At 35.3% G+C, this 20,865-nt stretch overlaps 1 protein-coding gene across 1 annotated transcript in view; it reads left to right on the plus strand.

Moving 5' to 3' along the window:
- The first annotated feature begins 2,636 nt into the window (after positions 1-2,636).
- The window catches only part of cdi (serine/threonine kinase), a 42,386-nt gene continuing 24,157 nt past the window's right edge, over positions 2,637-20,865 (plus strand). The window contains exon 1 of the mRNA XM_088190998.1: positions 2,637-2,967. Within this exon, the coding sequence (XP_088047124.1) occupies positions 2,797-2,967 (171 nt within the window). The 5' untranslated portion in view covers positions 2,637-2,796. The remainder of the gene's footprint in view (positions 2,968-20,865) is intronic.

Raw genomic sequence — 20,865 nt, forward strand, 5'->3', positions numbered from 1 at the left:
GGAAAAAAACACAACCAAATAGAACCAGTAACGTCAATTGAACTAGAAAATATTATTCGATCACTAGCCAACCGCAAAGCCCCTGGAAACGATTCCATCCCTAGTAAAGCTTTCAAAATCTTTCCTCCTAGCGCTATCAGTTTTTTTCCTAATATCATAAACGCATCATTTAACTGTCTGTATTTCCCAACAGTTTGGAAACAAGCTAATGTGATAGTTCTGAGAAAACCCGGTACCGACCCAACTCTTCCCGCGAGCTATCGACCCATAAGCCTCCTACCCGTCGCGAGTAAAATATTTGAAAGACTTATCCAACGTAGATTATTAAAACATGTAATAGAAAATAAAATATTACCCAATGAACAGTTCGGTTTTAGAACGGAACACTCGGCTACGCAGCAGCTGCATAGAGTTGTGAACCACATCCAGTCGGGCTTTAATAAAAAAATGACAACAGGAGCAGTATTTTTGGATATAGCCAAAGCGTTTGACAAAGTATACCATGATGGTATACTATTTAAACTTATAAAATACAAATTTCCATCTGAACTGGTCAAAATAATTGAATCTTTTCTTCAAAATAGAACCTATAAAATTAAATTGGAAAACCATTCATCGAGTCCGAGACCTATTCTGGCAGGCGTTCCGCAGGGATCAATTCTGGGTCCATTATTATTTACAATTTTTACTAGCGACTTTCCCTCCAAGCCATATAAAAAAGTAATTACTGTTCTATTCGCGGATGATACCGCCATTTTATGCTCTTATAAAAACCCCCATCGTGCAATAATTCATCTTCAAAACAAACTCAACACTATTCAAAAGTGGTTCGATAAGTGGCTAATAACAGCAAATCCCAACAAAAGCGTCGCTGTAATGTTTAATCGCAGGAGAAAACACGCTTATGCTAATAATAATCTCTCTAAATTAAAAATGTACGATAAAAGCCTCGAATGGCAAAATTCAGCCAAATACTTAGGATTAACTCTGGACTCCAAATTAACATGGAAATCCCATATAAATAACATAACTTCAAGAGTCAAAACAACTCGTGCTCGTCTATATCCATTATTAAACAGAAAGAGCAAACTAAATGTAAAAAACAAACTGCTCCTGTACAAATCGATCATCCGACCAGTTATTTCATATGCCTCCCACGTCTGGGGAGGTATACTTAGTCGTAATTATTTGAAATCACTACAAACGCAACAAAATATTGCGCTAAGAATGGCGACAAATGCCCAATGGTTTGTCCGAAACTCAAATATACATAAAGATTTAAAAATATACACTTTACGCGATTATTTCGATAAACTTAAAGTAAATTACCATGACAGAAATAAAAATCATTCTAACCCATTAGTTAAAAACCTTAATAAGGTAACATGAATATTTGTAAAAAAAAAGTGCTAGCTAACGTAATAAGAAACAAAGTTTTTTTTTTTGCCCTAAAAATAAATAAATAAAAGTGAGAACCAATTAATAGATACCCAGGTAAATGGCTTTGGCCAGGAACTGGAAAACAATAAATATTAGACACTGTATAAAATAATAATTTTCAAATATTTATATAAAAAAAATAATAATAAATAATCTGCGATATAACATTTGTAAAATTACTTTTAAACGGTTCTTGCACAGTGTCCCTGTGAATTTCATAATTCAAGCGCATATTAGTAGACAATTTTATAGCCAGGGCTGCCTCTGGTGATTATGAGACGCTACATTAGAATAAAATATGTTCCTTTCTCTCCTCTAAAAATATTGTGTAACGAATACAAAATTTATTAAGTAATATTTTACACAAGTTAATATCAATAGAAGAAAAATATCACATATATTTCATAGTTTAATAATAACAATATACAAATTCAATAACATCATTAATAATCATCAAACAAGTACAATCAAATCACTTATTTTAAATATTATACATAGACGTGAATTTGAGTGATCATTACTGGCGATTCTATGTGTTAAACGCCATTTTTAAATTTAAAGCTTGTGCTGAATTAAATTGTTTGGGAAGATCGCTGAAATTCCATAAAAAACTATGGGGGCCAATTTATATATAGATTTTGTTATGGCCAAAACGTTGTCGGTATTTAATTTGACTAATGGATGGCAATTACTCACAAAGTTTACGATTTAGTTACATGATAAAACGATATGAGCCATCGACGGACAAGGCACCGCTGGTCGTCAAACTCCCGTTGCGGTCTGCCAAAAAATGTACTTGTTCCGCCGCCGTCGCATCAGTGCCGCCTAGTTTAAGCCATTATGAATAAATAATTAACACCCCCAAACCCTCCTCACACCAGAGGTGAAACTTTAAATTAAGGGTTCACCCGCTAAAGTAATTATCGGCCTACCCCTACCCTTATTTTTGTTATATATTTAAGAAAAAGTATTTTAGTAAAAGCAACTTTGAAGGTGACCAGAATTTGGAATAATATCAACGGAGGACATTAAAAAAATTGTAAATTTTTTTATAATTATGGATGCTGAGGGAGCTAAAAAAATAATTTTATTTTAATTTACAACGATTAATAAGAAATAACAAAGAATTCAAAACGGGATAAGCATTAAAATAATATTTCGGTTTGAGATATGTAATGGCCGTTACGACGTTCGTTTCGGCCTCGGCTTGCAGTGCGATCGCGATTGCGATGGTTAGGTTCGCAAAGATGGCAGCTCGGGCAGTGTTTGTGCGTGCGCCGTGAGGAGCGGTGTAGCGGTGCGGCAGTGCGACGGTGCGACGGTTGCGATGCGTCGGGCGATGGTGCACCGTTGGTGATGGGGGCGCGCGGGGCGGGGGTGGTGGCGGCGGAGGCGGAGGGCGAGCGCGAGCGCTACGTCACGGGCTCCTCCTGTCGGGCCCTTCGCACCGCCGTCGCCGCCCTCTACCCTTTCGACGACTTCCTGCCGGAGAAGATCGGCTCCGGCTTCTTCTCCGAGGTCTTCAAGGTGAGAAATCATAAACCCCGCACCCCGCACCCCATGAGCTCCTTACCGTTTGACGTTTTGTGCGCATGCGCATTCCAATTCCAATTCGCATTCTGCTTTACATTTAACAAATGTTTATTTACACAGAAATCTAGAATTATATACATACATATAATATAATCGTTCTATTGTAATAATTTGTTTTAATTACACTGTTGTTATTATGTGGTTTGGCACAAGAAACCAATTTTTATGTTCCGTGTGTCTAAAAGTAAAAACAAAGATTGTTTAACGACTGGCTTTTATCCAAAAAGAACGTTTGTTTCCTTTTAGGACATCTCTCATTTTGTTTACGTCTTGTAATACATTTTTTATTTTTCGGTCAACTGAAACAAAATTTTTCCTAATTATATTTAATATTTATTTTATATATTACTATCTTTTTTCCCGATTTACCAACAATCGATAATTTATGTTTTAACCCTTTCAATGTTGCCATATAGTGAATTGATTTACTGTCACTTATTATTTTAAAAGAATTTAAAAACACTAATATTATTTGCTCGACATTTAAATAGTTGTTTTGATTTTTTCATTAGATTTCTTAAAATTGATTGCAAACACATAAAACTCCATATGTCCATAGCACTGGTGGAACATCTTATGTTGACGTTAATTGACGTCCGTAGCATCGAAAGGGTTTACTCATTGGCATCGAAAAGCTTATCAAACTCATCAGCCGCCTTTTCTAATTGTCCACGTTGAGGAGTTTGTTGCCTCGATGTTGACGTGCTGTTGGAGCCTCGTTTCATGTTTAGCACCAAAACGTTTCACAGAGCATTCACAATTATTTCAAAGTGACTCAAACTGGTTTCGGGATTTGATTTTGTTCTATTATATATTGATTTATATGTTTCTTCCGCCCAAGTTTGGTATTCATGACCATACCGAGGTGTTTAACTGTATTTCCAAATGGGATATGTTTTAATTAATTCAACTTTTTTTCAAGGATCAGTTCTCACATGTGTTCGAATAAACTGATCCACCGAATTTTTGATCATACAAATTTAATATAATGTTTAAAAAAAACGCTGGGAAATGAATACTAAGACGTGCGAGTTAACTCCGTGAGTTTTTTGGGCGGTTGATACTACAATAAATAGTATTTGCAAAGTGTAGAAAGATAATGCGTGTTACTCGAATGCTGTTAAGATATATTTACATTTCTTTAAATACAAATGTCTCAAATTTTAAACTGCTCAATTATTTTTATAACTGTGCAAGTCCGAGATTACAGGTCAGTATCGGCCGAGTGGTTACGCTCTATATGTCAGAATGGAAATTTTAGAAATTCACTTCTCTTCTTGGGCGCATGCAACTGAAAATTTTGAAACGTTTAGAAATTAGATTTGTGTGTGTTATCGCCAATAAAATTTTATTATCATTTTATATGGACAAATCGTTTTATTGGCGTGTGCAAATTAAGATTGCTTAAGAGTATAAACGAGCTGTTCATTTTTAATGTCTACGATTACATTACCGTAACATTTCGCTTAATCGCTTAATATAATGATGTACAGTTGTCCTCGGCATGGGCTCGGTTTTTCTTCATAACTGAATATTGCAATGAAGCAAATATTCGATTCCGTTATTTGGAGAGTAACGAGAGTAAAAATTTATTTTGTAAATACTAGTGCGTACACTGTGTGCTTTTCAATATCTGTTAATAAATAAATACAACCGACATTGTTATATAATGCCAAATATGTTTGCGTTCGTATTTCATGGTCTACCGATTGCAATGATTGACAATTCGATCGAAAGTTTTGGAATCACTAGCTAAACTGCAGATTCATATGCGAATTAAACGGCGAAATGTCTGTGCATAAATGATTAAATTGTTTTATATAAGCAGCTTGAAATTCATTATCTTAAAATGCATTTATCAGCATAGTGAAACGTTATCTGTACCTCTATTTAAAAGCATTATGAATGTCATATTAAGGAAGTTAGCCAAAAAACAATCACTGATACTCTATTTTTACATAAAGGTACAACAACGTATAAAACAACAGCTTGATAACTGATTTTTTTTCGATAAACACTATCTCAATGTTCTTATTTTTATCGCACACTGTTTATGTTATTTAATAAAAAATATAAATCGATATAATATTTTAATGTATTTAATTCTGATTAATATAAAATGTGAATATTTGTTTTAAAAACTTCAAACGCGCGACAATACAAATGCAATCTGTCCTTATCACCACCTACGTGTCAAATCGGATGTCAAGTTTTAAAAATGCCCACAATTGATTATTAGTTAAATATTCACCTAGTTACAGAATCATCCACTGCGTGGCGTTGATGGCCAGTCGGTAACTAATTTCATATTTGTTAGCTGGTCACTTATAGAGTAGACGCGACGTTCTATATTTAAAGCTGTTTGTAAGCTCCGTATATTTTTTAGCATACGTAAAAGTGCAATTCTTCAGTTGGCGTCTACGTACATACATTAGATCACTTTATCCCAGATTTTTAATATATTTTTTCTCTAATAACCTTTTCACCGCGGATCTATGCACGCCAAGGTGAGCAACATCCAGGCGCAGATGTCTTACGATTTTTTGAGGTAGTGGTCCCAACATCTGTAACGGGTACAGGATTATACCCTATATAAATTATTTATAAATAATAAGTAATAAGATTATTTTTTGTGATTTAATATATTGGACCACAATGGATTCAATAAGAAAAGTTTGTGAACTTATAAAAAAAAATATTATTGCCCCCTTGCATATTAGTAGATCGCGATAATTTTTTATGGAGAGAAGTAGATCGCCACTACTAAAATGTTTATATAATGATCATGAATATCTTTCCATTTGCTCAAAATTGTGACCTAAAGCGCAGCTGCGGTGCCAGCAATAGCGTATAAAAAATTGGTTAGTTTTATTCTTTCTTATAAATGTACAGCTCGCTTGATTATTGCTTACTGTTTACTTTTAATAAAAATGGCTTTATAAATCTAAATCAAATGTTTTTAATTGAGGCGTTACAGCGGTTGACATCGATTCTTATAAACCAAATTTGGATCGGTCCAAATTGCTGTTCGTGTTTAGCTCTGCGGTTGTTTCCAATTTTCTCCAATTATAAGGATAGTTTATATTGTCACATTGCGAAAGAAAATCCGAATTAGCGTGACTGTGCAGCCGCGACGTTTCGACGCATTAATCTCGCGAAATCCGATTACGCCGGAATCGGCTTTCGCACATATCGATCTGCGCGAAACAATTTGACCGTTTCGATCCGTTACGTGCCGCCATCGTCATCGCAGTCGTCGCAGCGGAGCAGTTAATTCTCTCCGTTTTACCGTAAGAAAAACCGTAGTGGATTCCGCGCTCGAAAGTATACGCAAGGTCACCGGCGGGCGCTGCTGCCGCTGCTACCACTTTCTATTTCTTGAGACCGTTTTGCTCTCGCGAGACGTCGCTTCCTCACCCCGAGAGCCGGTCCCGCCGCCGGGAAAGTCGCTTACGGTTGACGGACGCGGTCTTCCGCATTGTCCGGATCTGGTCCGGCGTCGCCTTGACACTGTAAACAGAACGATTAGTGAAGCCTTCCTTCCTGGTGGATATATACGCATTTGCATGTATATGTTATCCCGCTTCTTCCGGCGTTATGGAAGCATATGGCACTTTTATGAAGTGGAATCGATCGAGAAAGTTGCCTCTCGCTTATGTGCGTATGTACGTATGTCCTCGTTATCGAAGGTCGAAACGTTAACAATGATCGTCGATGATGTGACCACAATAATTTCTTTCATTCATCGGAGTCTCGCGCCTTTTGCAAGGCCGCGTGTTGACTGATGCGTGTCGGCTCTTTTTCTTGTAGCGAAATCGTTGTTCTTATTGCGGGACAGAAATATAATGTGACATCTTCAGTCGTGTGTTATTTTTTATGTTTTTCACACATCATCGAGTTGTTATTACAATATAGAGAACGCTTTTTCGACGGTTTTTTACAACCAAAGAATCATTATTCATTATATAGTCGTTAAATAGGAATGATACTTTGGAACAGGGCCATTCAAATTCTGCAAAACAAATCATTCTATAAATTTATTATAGTACAGCTAACTCAATGCTATCTTTCAACATGAAAAGGTTCCAATACATTTATAAAAACATGTTGGTTTTTATTCTTAAAAAATACTGTTTGTAAGAGAATTTTTATAAAATTGATAATTATTGCCTCTATAATTTATTTCTTGTTCCTTCGCCATCGAAGGCAAGCCCTTGATGTGCGGAATTAAAATTCATAAAAAGTCATGAAATGTGTCAATTATCAACTAAAAAAAAAAGTTAACTGTCTGAGAGAGTGAAATTATATTTCTACTAATGAAAAATACAACTTCACTGGTTATATAGTATGTTCAGTGTAACATTTATATATATGTATATAAAAACAGATCCTTAACGTCTCAGACTAATAACACCGACTGTGGCAGCAGACTCAATTTTTTTTATTTATAAAAATGTGCTATTAATAAAAAATCGGCCCCAGCTGCAGTTACATCTATTAATTATATAAATTATATTACACATAATGATTTATAATATAGATTACACCGATTCTCAGAATCAGTCTGGTGCTTATTAATAGTTGCTGGTATTCATTATGGCTTACCCAGTTGGTACAGATTTATCCTTGTCGGGTTACAGTAGAAGATTCCAAATGATAATTCTATACAAGATTTTGTAATAAATAAAATAGTGATTAATTACATATACAGGCAGTTCTCGAGTTACGACCACCTCGACTTACGACCATTCGGAGTTACGACGAAAAAAAAGTTGTAAAAAAATTTTTTTTTTTTTATGCCATACATAATTTCAAGACTGGTTTGATAACTGTTTCATTCCAGAAGTAAAGAAGAACTGTGATGAAAATGACATAGCCTTTAAAATTTTATTGATTCTTGACAATGCTCCAGGCCATCCTCCACACTTAAGGGAATCACATCCAAGTATAAAAGTGGTGTATTTACCTCCTAACACCACCAGCATTCTACAGCCGATGGATCAAGGGGGTATTGCTAACTTCAAAGCCCATTATTTAAGATTCACTTTTGCCCAAGCAATTGCAGGAACAGACAAACATCAGATATTGAGAGAATTTTGGAAAAATTACATCTTTCATGCAATAAACAATATCTCAAAAGGATGGTCCAAAGTAACGACGAATTGTATGAACTGCATATGGAACAAACTCGAAGAACCACCAAAAAAATTTGTGTTAAAAGACATGGCTGCAGCTTTTAGCCAAATGAATGATGCTATTAAAAAAAATGAAAATATGGACAAAGACATCGATAGATCTTCGAGGGTACACGACCTTATTCAGCAAGCACTTGCGTGTTATTATGAAATGTATAGAGAAAAGAAACAACAAACTGTACAAACGTACCTGGATGTTTTTTTTAAGAAAAACAAGCACTATCACTGCACCCGCTGAAAAATCTCAAGAATTAACAATGGATATCAGTAGCACAGATGATAAAAATACTCTAGATCAATTTTTATAAATAAATTATTTATGTAGATATTTGCTAAAAAGTATTTAGTTAACAACTTGAAGTCAGCAATAAAAGTGGTTTTTGTATTTCGCATGTATGCATTGTTTTTAATTTTTTTTGTATGATTTTCGACTTACGACCTTTTCGAGTTACGACCAAGGTGGTGGAACAGAACCCCGTCGTACTCGAGAACTGCCTGTACTACGTTACTGAAATTAAATCGGAAATACTTGACGCATTATCGAAGTAAACAAAAAATCTAGTGTACTCTGAATTCATCATACCGCTTACGTATCTTGTTGGTATTTTATCAGCACGTACGTTTACATTCTGATTCGTAACATCTTGAAATCTGACTACACGATACGAACAAAATAAAAATCATATTATGCTTATAACTTTTTTATTCTTGAGATCGATTTGTACCCCAAATTTGATTATTAGTTTTCTCTGCCTTAGACTTTTATGATAGTTTTAATTTCAATATATTTTATTCAGCTGTAATGTAGAATCGGACGGAAGTACATTTATTAATATTAACTTGAAAATTCACTTGTGCAACGTGCACCAACTTTTCTTCGACTTGAATTGGAAAACTTTTAACTCGACCTGCAAAAATATCGCTTGCTTTACTGGTGTGTGTGTGTGTTTTTTTTTACAACGTCGGAATGCGCGCCGCAGATCGCATTCTATATATCGCTTTTCGTTTCACTTTCACCCGCCCGCATTTGAATAAGGAGGAGCCATCATCATCAACAACAACGCGCGCGAAGTATTGCGTCGCCGCAGTTCACCCTGGCGTAACGAGAGTTTTAGGATTTTTTTACATTCGCAACTTCTTTCTTTGCGACAACTTTATCCGCTGCCACTCTCGTGTGTTTTAGTTTTTCGCGTGCCTAGGCGGCAAAACCGACTCGTGCGAAACTGCCACGTTCAATTGTGCGTGATAAATGCAGCACGCCCGTTCGTTCTGTTCTCGGTTCAGATTTCAGCCGAACAATTGCGCCGTTTTCGATTATATTATTATATTTTTATGTAAGAGTTATGAACTGGCTTCCTCGATCGGCCGAGCGTGCTGCCGATAGACATCTACGATGCACGATATGGAATCGCAAAGGCGAGATCTTCGAGGGTAGTTACTCTCTTCCTAGTTTAGATTCTTAATCGGTGTCTCGTGCTTGAGATGAGTAGTCTTTCCTTACTATATTTATTAAATATATTCGCGGCTTTCGGGTGCGAGCTTAAGAGAGTCGCTATCGCGTCCATTATGCGAGAACGCTTCTCTTGCACAAGCCATCTAGCCTCTCAACGTGCTTGCCAAACACAAGGATGTTAAAAAATATGTGGAATGTACTCGTATATTTAAATGTTTATTAGTATAATGGACAACATAGCGCATTATGGAAGCCTGTGAAGTGCTCTTTTATAATAAATAACAATCCAACTTCATTTTCCTTTTTTTTTTAAATAACTTATTAAACATAATATCAATTAAATAGCCGCCTCTGGACCTTTTGCAGCAGCTTCACGACGGTATCTTGCCTATATCTTGGCGGATGCTGGTTTTTAGATGCTCCAACCCTTCGGGTTTGTTAGCGTAGACGTGACACTTAGCGTGTGTGGCATGTTTTGCCATCTTGTTTGGAACCACGTGTCTTCCGCATCAATATATTCGATTGCGTGTCAAAAATAATCGATTATCATGCGCCAATAGCGCTCACCATTGACTGTTACAGTCCGGCCTTCGTCGTTTTCAACCTCGCCTGACCACAATGACAGCAACCTGTCACTTTTTGGGTATATAATGATCTCTCGTGAATCACATGAGGACTTTCCTCGCCTCATATGCGGCAATTTTGCTTATTAACATAACCAGAGCGGTGAAAATGTACCTCATCAGAGAAGAAGATTTTCTTTAAAAATTCAGCATCGACTCCCTGTTGTATGTGCGTAAATTCTTTGCTATCCATGGTCACTGGGCTTTAGTTATCGTGTTATTTGAATTGTTTGCGGGTTTAGCTGCAAATCCAGATGCAAAATATACCAAAGGGAGACAATAAACGCCCAAAAGCTGCGATCGACGTGGAATTCACAATTCCTGGTATTCGGCCACACTTTCACTTACAGCAAAAGTATTTTCAGCTAAACGGGCGACATAATGATGCACAGGCCTTACTCTATCTCCAATGCTTCTAGTCTCTTCAAATTTTTTCACTACGTTGTGAATTGTTCGCTCAGTAGGACGATGAAATTAACCATTATCTTTCAGTAAATTTCGATGCACATTTCGTACAGAATTGTTATTTCTGTAGAGGAATTAAACAATTTTAACGCTTTTTCGTAAAAATGTTGTTGCAAACTAGCATTTGACACTTCAAACACGCGTGATTATTGACATCTGTCAGATTTATAGTGCTGCCAACATAGGAAATTTGAATTGGATCACATGTTTTTTTTGTAGCGAAAATATAATTAAACGGATAGGCGCTAGTTAAATTATATGCTGCTCTAAAATGCCTATGAAACTCAATTTGACAGTTGTAAACGTCAATCTGATGTTCAAACCCAAACCCAACTTGACCTAATGAAAGCTCTAAAACTAATTAAAGTTTTACAGCTCATCTCTCAAGTGAATATAAGACGTCGCATCTCGCATATTGATGCATAGTTTGTCTGCACTTCGATATTACTACAGACTTCTAATATGAGAGTATTGGTTAAAGTATATTCAAACCGAATTTTGGTCAATAGGAGGGCGCAAAAACAATTATCACGAGAAGGGATAATTGATTTTTGCGCCCTTATATTGGTCAAAATTTGGTTTATATGTTCCTTATTTAATTTGTAATATTATTATAAAAGTCGTAGTATGAACGCTAGATAACCGAGCGTACCCACTACCACGGCGACGGCACGATTTTATTGCTTTTGACGTGAATTGTTTTTGGCCCTCTTATTGGTCAAAATTCGACAGGTTTATTGTAAATCGTAATATTGTTATATTTTTTTAATATGAACGCTGGATAACCGAGCGTTTCCACTGTGATAGCACGGTTTTATTGCTTTTGACGTGGATTTTTGACTTCTGAGAAAGAATAATTGCTTTTTGCGCCCTCCTATTGATCAAAATTCGGTTTGAATATACTTTAACCAATACTCTGAATTGGATTAACCGTGTATCATTTTCTAATGTTTCGATGAGATTATTACGACGATGATTTTTATCTTTCTTTTTTACCCTTCAAACTTATTATTATTTAGCTTTTTGAGGAACCGAAAAATAACTTTCAGACATACTTATCTACAAACCTCTTCCCGGTCATTCCCGAATTAACTGAAATGAAATTTTGATTTTGTTAATTTTCTCGAGAATAATATATATATATATTTTATACCATTGCATAAGAAAGGATGGGTCCGTGTCAGACATTTTTGAGTCATTTTTAAAAAGGTACTGGAACCGGAAAGTGGTTTAAAATGTTGCTGCTTTCGAAGGGTATTTCACTCGTGACTTTAAAAATAACGCCTTAAAGTCGGTTGTATCTAAAATAATATATCAGTACTGTCAGTTTGAAAGCTATGCATTTCATAATTTTTCATAATTGAGATAGATGCCATGTTTGGGTTTACACCCCTACTATTAGCTCTAAAGCACACGATATGGATATACGCTCGAAATTCCATTACTCCGGTTGATTGATGAATATATTAAAATGATTTTAATTTCTATAAATTTGTTCAAAATATAAAAAGGAGTAATGCGCCTTATATTATAGGGCGATAATTGTTAGTGATCCTCTTATCATCAGCTTTGTATAAATAAGTTATTTTGTCAATGTTTAGACAATCGGTGAATATTTATTTTTTCTTATGTATATTGAATAGTTTTACTAAAAATAATGTTCATTAACCTACTAATTTTGATACGTGTCTACTTGTTGTTTAATGTCTCATTGTACATACTTGAGGTTGATAAAATCAACTCAATTTAATATTAACTTAACATTCGAGAACATAATAAGAAATATGACAATATTTAAAAAGGCAAAAGTTATATTAATATTTTTGATTTTAATTTGCCAAATATTCTTGTGAGATTTTTTCAAGTGAGAAAAACAAAAATCTATTACAGAATTAATAGTTTCACTTGCAATCTGTGAAAAAGTATCTGTTCCATAACATCTAATGGAATCTGTCGAAACGACGTCAATTTCTGCACAAACAAAGCCATTCTCAAAGTGTCAAAGGTCGAACCGTAGAACACAACCGAACGATCCGTAGATCGATTTGAACTCTATGACTCTTCTTTTTAGATTGCTTGCGGTTTGAAAATAAAACGTCTTACCTAATCGACTGCGAAGCGACCACGGTATTTATTGTGGGTGTTCTTTCAACGACAACAAAACTTCGATCTTTAAATAGTCGAAACTCGAATCGATCGAAATGTAATTCGACGTAACAAACAAAATAACCATATTTATTATGTAGGAAACTGTTGCCAATTCAAGCACAACCGTTGTGCTATGAAGCGCGTAATTTTTCGAATTACATAAAAACAACGTACACAGACATGTGAAATATAATGGCTATTTTTTGCTTCCTGAGTTTTGTTGTTTCATAGCAATAAAACTGTCTGGACTCGTACTCACATACGTCAGCCTTTTGGGCTTGATACCAAGAGTCCTTTGTTATTGCTTTTACTGGATTTTTTATGCCGTTGTTTTAAAATCGAAAGCTTTCCCACATCAATTAATTTTTCCAGTTTTCGCCAGCGCCACGCCCGTTTCGTGTCTGAATTTTCCAGCGGCAGCGCACCTTTCTCCGGCGTCGCATAAATTTCAATGGACGCGCTCTGAAAAGCGTCGCAGTTTGTTTGTCGCCTTGCTGCCATGCCACTTATGCTATTATTATATTGTTTTATAAATATAAACAACAACTGTAGCTTTTCGCATCCGGAATTGCCCGGGTGCAATTCGCATATGCGTAAAGACGATGATGTTCCCTTATAATAATAAAGCTTGCAGCGGACTTTAAATATTACGATAACAATATGCATACAGCTAAATATAATACACCCAACATTTTTAGTTTCAGTTAATTATTTCGCATAAAGGTACAGGCGACCTGTCTCTATCACCACACATAAAATATTTTTTCTTATTTAATTTTCAAATCGATTTGAACGTATTTCGTCAACTAGAATATAAGCATGCATACACAGTATATCAATTAAAAATTATATAAAATTCGAGGTTTTGAGCGTAAAACAGCCCAGATACTTGCTATATTTCCTACCAGTATATTTGTGCGTGTTACAGTACCAGTCATTTGAAGCGCATGATGATATTATGAACCGAACAAAACAAGTAAAACATGTCAAGTTAGCTTATGCCAATTCGCCGGTTGGATTATATATCTGTTCATTGGCATAACTTTTATTTATGGCGTATTGCCAATTAGTTAATTATTGTTCAAGTGGAATGATGCGAAATATGCGACCTTGTCTGCCTTATCTTAAGATTTACTTGAAGTAATATGATAGCTGCTTATTAATATTCAGAAAAGCAGAATCTCTAGATCATGCTTTTTTTAATCTTTACTGTGTATCAAATCGAAAGCCAGAGCGTTCGCTATCTTCATGTATTCAGCTACTTTTCATATCATAATTAAGATACTTTTACGTTGATTATTCAACGGGTGTGATGCTAATCATATTAGTCAACTTGTTTAACAGATGTTTTGATTCGATTTTGTGCCCATTTGTGATATCATGACCAATATTGTTAGCGATTACGAAACAAATTGCGTTACGACGTTTGGTGAATACTAGCTTGTGACAATATTTGAAGTTATGAATATTAGGGCATATTCAATAAGAAGTCAAAAGTTTTGTTTTTACAAAACTTTTTAGATTGAGAACCATGGATAACAATTCACACGTCCAGGTGTTTTTTTGCGGCTGGTATCAAAAAATTGCTTCCAAAATCCATCGATGGATTTTATTTTTGACAATTCAATGTAACATGGCTAGAAATCACCAAACACATATGTATATGATTAAAGAAGAAATGTAAATACAAACTGTCCTTTTTTTCAAAATTTTATTTAAAAGATTTTTTAATTTTGGATTTATTTGTATTGCTGGTACAAATAATTTTCTGTTTTTTATAAAAATACTAACAATCAATTTCTTGGCTTCGGCTATGCACACATAAAGAAAAAGGTCAACATGACTCACAAGAAAAATCTAAACTGAAAGTAAACGTGCGACAGAAGCGTGTCATGTATTTTAAACGAGCAGGCTATCAAACAAATAGATGCAATGCAATATAATATTCCAAAAAAAATAATTTAAGTTTAAAAAACTGACGTTTCATAATGATCGCACGCCGCGCAAAGAGTGATTTGAGGCGAACGATTTTATTTTAAGATTGGAATCAATTGGGTACAGATAGTGTTTCACCGTAGGAAGAGCTTAGGAAACCCTGTACTAGTGTAAAGAAAAGAGCATTGAATCTTAAGGAACTGATACTAAGTCGCCTGCCGGTCCCCTGTGTCGGAAAAACATCGGGAACGCCCTGTCGCCGCCGTTCTAATATTAAATTTCGCCTCTCGCGCGTTATTTTAATCTCACCTGCTCAGCAGGTATGCCCACTGCTGTGCACTTTATTTTTGACTCGGTTTGGGCGTTCGCATCGCGTCGAGAAAATCAAAGTGTTTACGCGTTTATTTAAAGAATGCGCACATCGCCAAGATTTTCTTTTCGCGAAAGAAAGCACGGGCCGTTAACACTTTTTTATATCTAAATATAGACGATGCATAAATATACGCAACGCCACGCGAAAAACTGAACTTTAACTAATAATGATATTCGAAGCCAAAAATATACATTGTTCTTGACATGCACCTTTATCTAAAAAGAGGATATATTCAGTGTGCATTAACTGTACGATATTGGCATCCTCGCTGTATTGTTATCATATCCGGTAAATATGTTTTATAAGCATATACATTTTCGCAATGTTTAATTGAAACTGGAGGTACATTTTTTTCATCAACACCTACATAGGTATGTAGGTGTTGATGAAATTTAATCTAGACTCAATTGCCACTTGCGTTGTTGTGCGTTTCGTATTGGTGGTCTCAATTGGCGATTATGCTTCACTAAAATATTTCTGCTTATCTCAAAGTTTACAATTTCAGATATTCTGAATGAGATATGGCAGTTGTAAACTATGAAGTCGTTTGTGTATCAGTGACAATACTAGCCTCGTCTTTTTATAGCGTTAAATTTCAATGTTTTATACAGATATTTTATGAAAGCATTTTCTTTTTCAATTAATCACGTGAATGAGTGTCGGAACATGAGAATCGTTGCTTTATGATCACATTACGTTCTTTGCAACAATGGAGTGCAAATGTCGCCCATCTAGAGATTGAAAGGCATTTCTTTCGCACGCGCTCTAAGATGGAAAGTGCTTCGTTTTTCGCCAATTAACGATTTTGGCATCATTTTGTGGTTGTTGGTACACACACACACAACAATCGAAGAAAGCATGAGAAGACGCATCGAAACCGAAGGCGGCGACCTTCCCACACGTCTCTCTTCGCTATTGTGCCTGACATGTTCACTTTCGCCGCTCTTTTATTACGCCACTGTGCGTGGTACATGGCTGGATTCTGGAGAAGATTCTGCAGAAGGCGCATTGTTGATGCACATCGATAGTCTACTTTTGATTGAGAAAGTATTCTATGATTCCATTTGCATTTAAATTTGCTACACTCTCTTATGGTCATACGACAGTATTAATACTGCTGGATAGTCAGATCAGATACTGGCCTTTTGAGATTGGTAGAGCGTAAAAAATACATACATTGTTAGCATTCATAGCTGATGAATCTCAAAAATATTTGGAACATCACGATTAGAGTTTCCAAATAAATATATATATTCGTTATTTTCAACTATTCCATAATAACAATAAAAAGTGTCTAAACAGTTTATTTTAATTTAAAAATAATAGAGAAATAAAGGTTTTGAACTTTGAATAATTATTCCCGCTTCCGAAAAGACTCATTTAGTTGCTGTTGGTGTGGACTTTATTATCTCAGTATGCTCAAACAGTATTACCATAACAAATTAATTTAAACAGAGCTAAACATTACTCGTATCAATTCATAAAAGATAAAACACTTAATACTTATCTACAACTGCATAATATTAATGGAATTTCGGCAACTATGAAGTGTTTTTTTTTCATTATGTAGTATGCAACTGCTCAGCTTTTAACTTGATTATAGCTTACATTACCATTAAAAATATTATTGAATAGTTGGACAAATATGCGGATAACAAATAGTAAAAAACGGGCAAATATATTTGGTATTCGAATATTTAGTTCGGAGGCTCTGGTCACATTTTTTATTATATATGTATAAATATCAGCTTCACGCATGAATAAAAAATAGAACTATGTATGCAAGAATCAATTTCACCCTTTCTGGGATTCCGCAGGGTTCTTTTTATTGTATGCCAATGACTTAAAAAATGTTCTCAACTATATGAATATATTATCTCGAATGCCATTTAAATTTGTATATTTGTGCAACACATGTAGTCATTTTCTCTCTCAATACACCCGAGTGACCAGCGCCGCTCCAAAATACATTATACGCCTTTATTTTGTTTCGAAATGCAAGACAATGATACGCTTCTTTTCAACAAAAAAAATTGTGAATATAATATTTATCAGAGTGTCTACTATGACCGAAATTTCCAGAATTCGTTCGTTGAACGTAAGAAAATGTTAAAAAAGCCCACCATCTATTACAGTTTAATGCTTATCTCAAAAACAGGTGTGCGTCGCAATTTTTTATAAAGTTCGTGCTACGCTTTTGAAATTGCTGTTTAAGACGCAAATATCAGTTTAATAATCAATCGCGGGTAATTTATCTGCAAATTTATGTTCGCTTAAAAAAAACCCAAGTTCTGAAGCTGATGTTGGATCACTCGTTATTACTACGTATAGAAAAGTTAAATCATATAATTTTACTAACACCAGCCAAATAAGTTATATTTTCACTCATGAAAATATATATCTACTGGTGAAAATATATTCTAATACGATTTCATAGAAATAACGTATTTAAAAAAATATTTTCGGTATAGATTCGAAACTGTTTTTTTTTAGATTTTCTTTGAGGGATAACCCAAGAATTTCGGTTTTAGAATCAAGGGCGTCATTTCAGCTTTTTTTCTGGGGAGAGGGGCGGGGTAAAGTTGGGTAGTCAGTGATTTTTTTTAATATTTCTTACCAATTTTAAAATACATATTTTCCTCATATTTGTTTTAATTGTTTTTATTTTAAAGCTCAATATCATACAGTAATGATTGTTTAAGCATTTATTAAAAATTGGCATATGTATATAAGAAGAAAATCCTTTTTTTAATTGTGCGATTATACACGTCTAAATAACAAAAGAGTGCAAGGGGAGGGCAGGGATTTTGTTTCATTTTCACATTACCGTTTTTGCAGATGTTTCCACTGTCCCTGGCCTTGTGCCTAATATTTAGGAAGTTGCATTGATTATTTGCCTTTAATTATATTAAGAGATTTTTGCTTATGTTATAGTATTTCTGCTCAAGGATACCATATGGAATTATACATGGTTTCACTGCCCTTTTTAAGAGACATTTGGTGATTTTTGCGTGCAGATGGCGAGCGCATCTTTTTATTTTCACCTCAAACACGAAGCAGTTCCAAAAAAAACACAAGTAAGCTGCAACGATACCGTTGCCTCGTAGCGCAAATTATTATTATCGTCGCACGACCGTGAAGACGCACACACACACACGCACACATTCACAACTTGCATCCGGACGACCTTCTCTTCGGACGCGTATCAAATGAAGGCAATGTCAAAAGTTACATTAAAATCGATAAAATTGTGCAGAGAATGAATAAAGAAGCTCGATTAGTCACCGGTTGCAAATTATGCAACGTTCCAGCGGCGGAAGGTGTAGTTCTGGGTAGCTCTGAATCACTCTCGCGTAGGCACGCTGCGAATATTCTCAGCAACTTGCCGTTGACGTACTGCCAAAACGTAGGTGTTTTAAGCTCGAATCGATAAGGCCGAGGTGCGAGATGCTCTGCAGAATCTTGTTTATTTGGGCGAAATATATGTACCTCGTAAAGAAAAGCAGTGTTTTCCAACGCGGAGATAATAATATGTCAATTTCATATGATATGCAATTATGTTACTGCATAATTATGATCCATTATGTCTGAGTCATATACGGACTTTAGCAAGTACAAAGGTGAATTGACACACAAAGATAGCCTTTATCATGTACTATCGAGTGCGACTTGCCAATGTTATTAATTTATTGATGGTTTGTAATACACTTTTGAAATGTGGCCGTGCAGTTTATATGCATGTGTCAGCTCTTGCCCTAGGACTGTCTTACATAGTCTTCGAATCGTATCAAAGATCGGGTTGAACTCTTAGTATTCAGATGATCTGGTTAGATTGCTTTCGTCAGTCTTCTAATGGTATCGGTCGTTTCGGCATAGCTTTGCTTGGTTACAGTTTGTCTGAACTCGTTTATTTCAAGTTAAAAGTAAAGCAGTAGGTCTAGATTAAGGGGCGAAAGTATGTGATTCGGTACGGTAGTGTTCTAGCTTATATCTTTAACTGATTTGTACGAAAGTCATACCAATCCACAAAAATCGTGTATCAAAAACTAATTATTCATAGATTGTTCCATAAGTATTTACGTTTTAAAATGTGCGGGTTAAATGAGTTAAAAATATAAATTACATAAATTCTCCATCTTTTTCTATGATTATTCTCCACATTATTGGACGCAATAAACTCTTTACTGTCGTTTTTTATATTCGTTTTTGTGAAATATTTTTTCCACCTTAAAACTGTTGTTGAGTCGTTGGAAATTTTTCCCGACTCCGACTCTGATTCCGACTTTTTCGCAAGGTCCGACTCCGAATTTAAAAACATGTACATATGGAAATGTTCTCAAGTCAGATAATGTGTATTTATTTATCTAATTTATCGAATTAGATATGAAAGTATTAGTAAATACATCCTATTTCTAATGTCATATGTAAATATGACCAGTGTAGAAACATGACACTGGATGTCATTCGCTTGGATTAGTGCCACGCCATTGTATGTGTCTACGTGTGACCACGCCGGCCGGTCGGCTGTTGTTGGGTATTCGATTAAGTGCATAACAACTTTTGATTACTTCATATTACCGACTTAAAACGCATGGCGCACGACGAACAATCAAACAAATATTTGTCGGGGTGAACTCTGCTTAAAATGCTTCGACTCCACAGCCCTGATTTAAATAGATGATACTCGTTTGGAGCAATGTCTGAAGAATGCGGTGGGTGTGAAAGGAGTTCCCAAGAAAATCCATTTTTTCTATCGTCTTCTTAGATACATGAGGGCGAGCGCTGCCTTGGTGTATGGTCCAAGTCGCTTTTTAATGGATTAGCTGAGCACACTATGTGTCGATAGTAATTGTCTGCATTTAATCCAATATTTCATAATGAATTATGCCCTTCATATCCCACCAAACATTATCTTATTGGGGTGTAATCCTGTTCTCGTGGTTGAAATTGGGGTTTGATTGGCGTCTAACCACTGCCTTTTACTTAAACAATTTATGAGACTCATATTCTGCAAATTAACACATGTGAACTGATGTAGGCGACACGTTGAGCTTTTGTATAGTTAATCTCGGCAGCTCTAATATCCTCACTAACAACCCGCCCCTACTTATGCAATGTTAAAATTCACAGAACGAATTTTTTTAGATGCACATTTGCCATTTACTAAATTTAATGGCATCTATTCTCATTGTATTACATGTGTTTTTTACCTGCTCTTGTCGCATTATGACTGAATTGAAGCTCATAAAGCATAATATATAACTTAAATGAGATTTGATCTTCACTACCATTGTTGATTTAGGGGTTGAAAATATCAAAACCAAAAATATCCCGTTTCTAAATAGCATCATTGATATGACTACTGTTATTAAACATAGTCAAATCATTGTGAATTTATAAAAAAAGTTACACGCTTTTGCAAATGTAAGAAGAATAACGAAAAGGCTTATGGTATGGAACAACCTGATATATCTAAAATCACTATTGGCAAACGCTAGTAGAACAACAACGCGGGTTTCGTCCGCATCGTTCGACGATGATGACAAAATCCAGGTCGAAGTAGTCTATCTACTTCAAAAAAACATTAGATCAAGTTTGTCTCGAGCTACGTCTTCTGAAGTTAAGCAACTTTGTTTACTC

The sequence above is a fragment of the Plectrocnemia conspersa genome, unplaced genomic scaffold (assembly GCF_051122295.1).
Source record: "Plectrocnemia conspersa isolate PC_06_02 unplaced genomic scaffold, ASM5112229v1 ptg000001l, whole genome shotgun sequence".
NCBI classification, from domain to species: Eukaryota; Metazoa; Arthropoda; class Insecta; order Trichoptera; family Polycentropodidae; genus Plectrocnemia; species Plectrocnemia conspersa.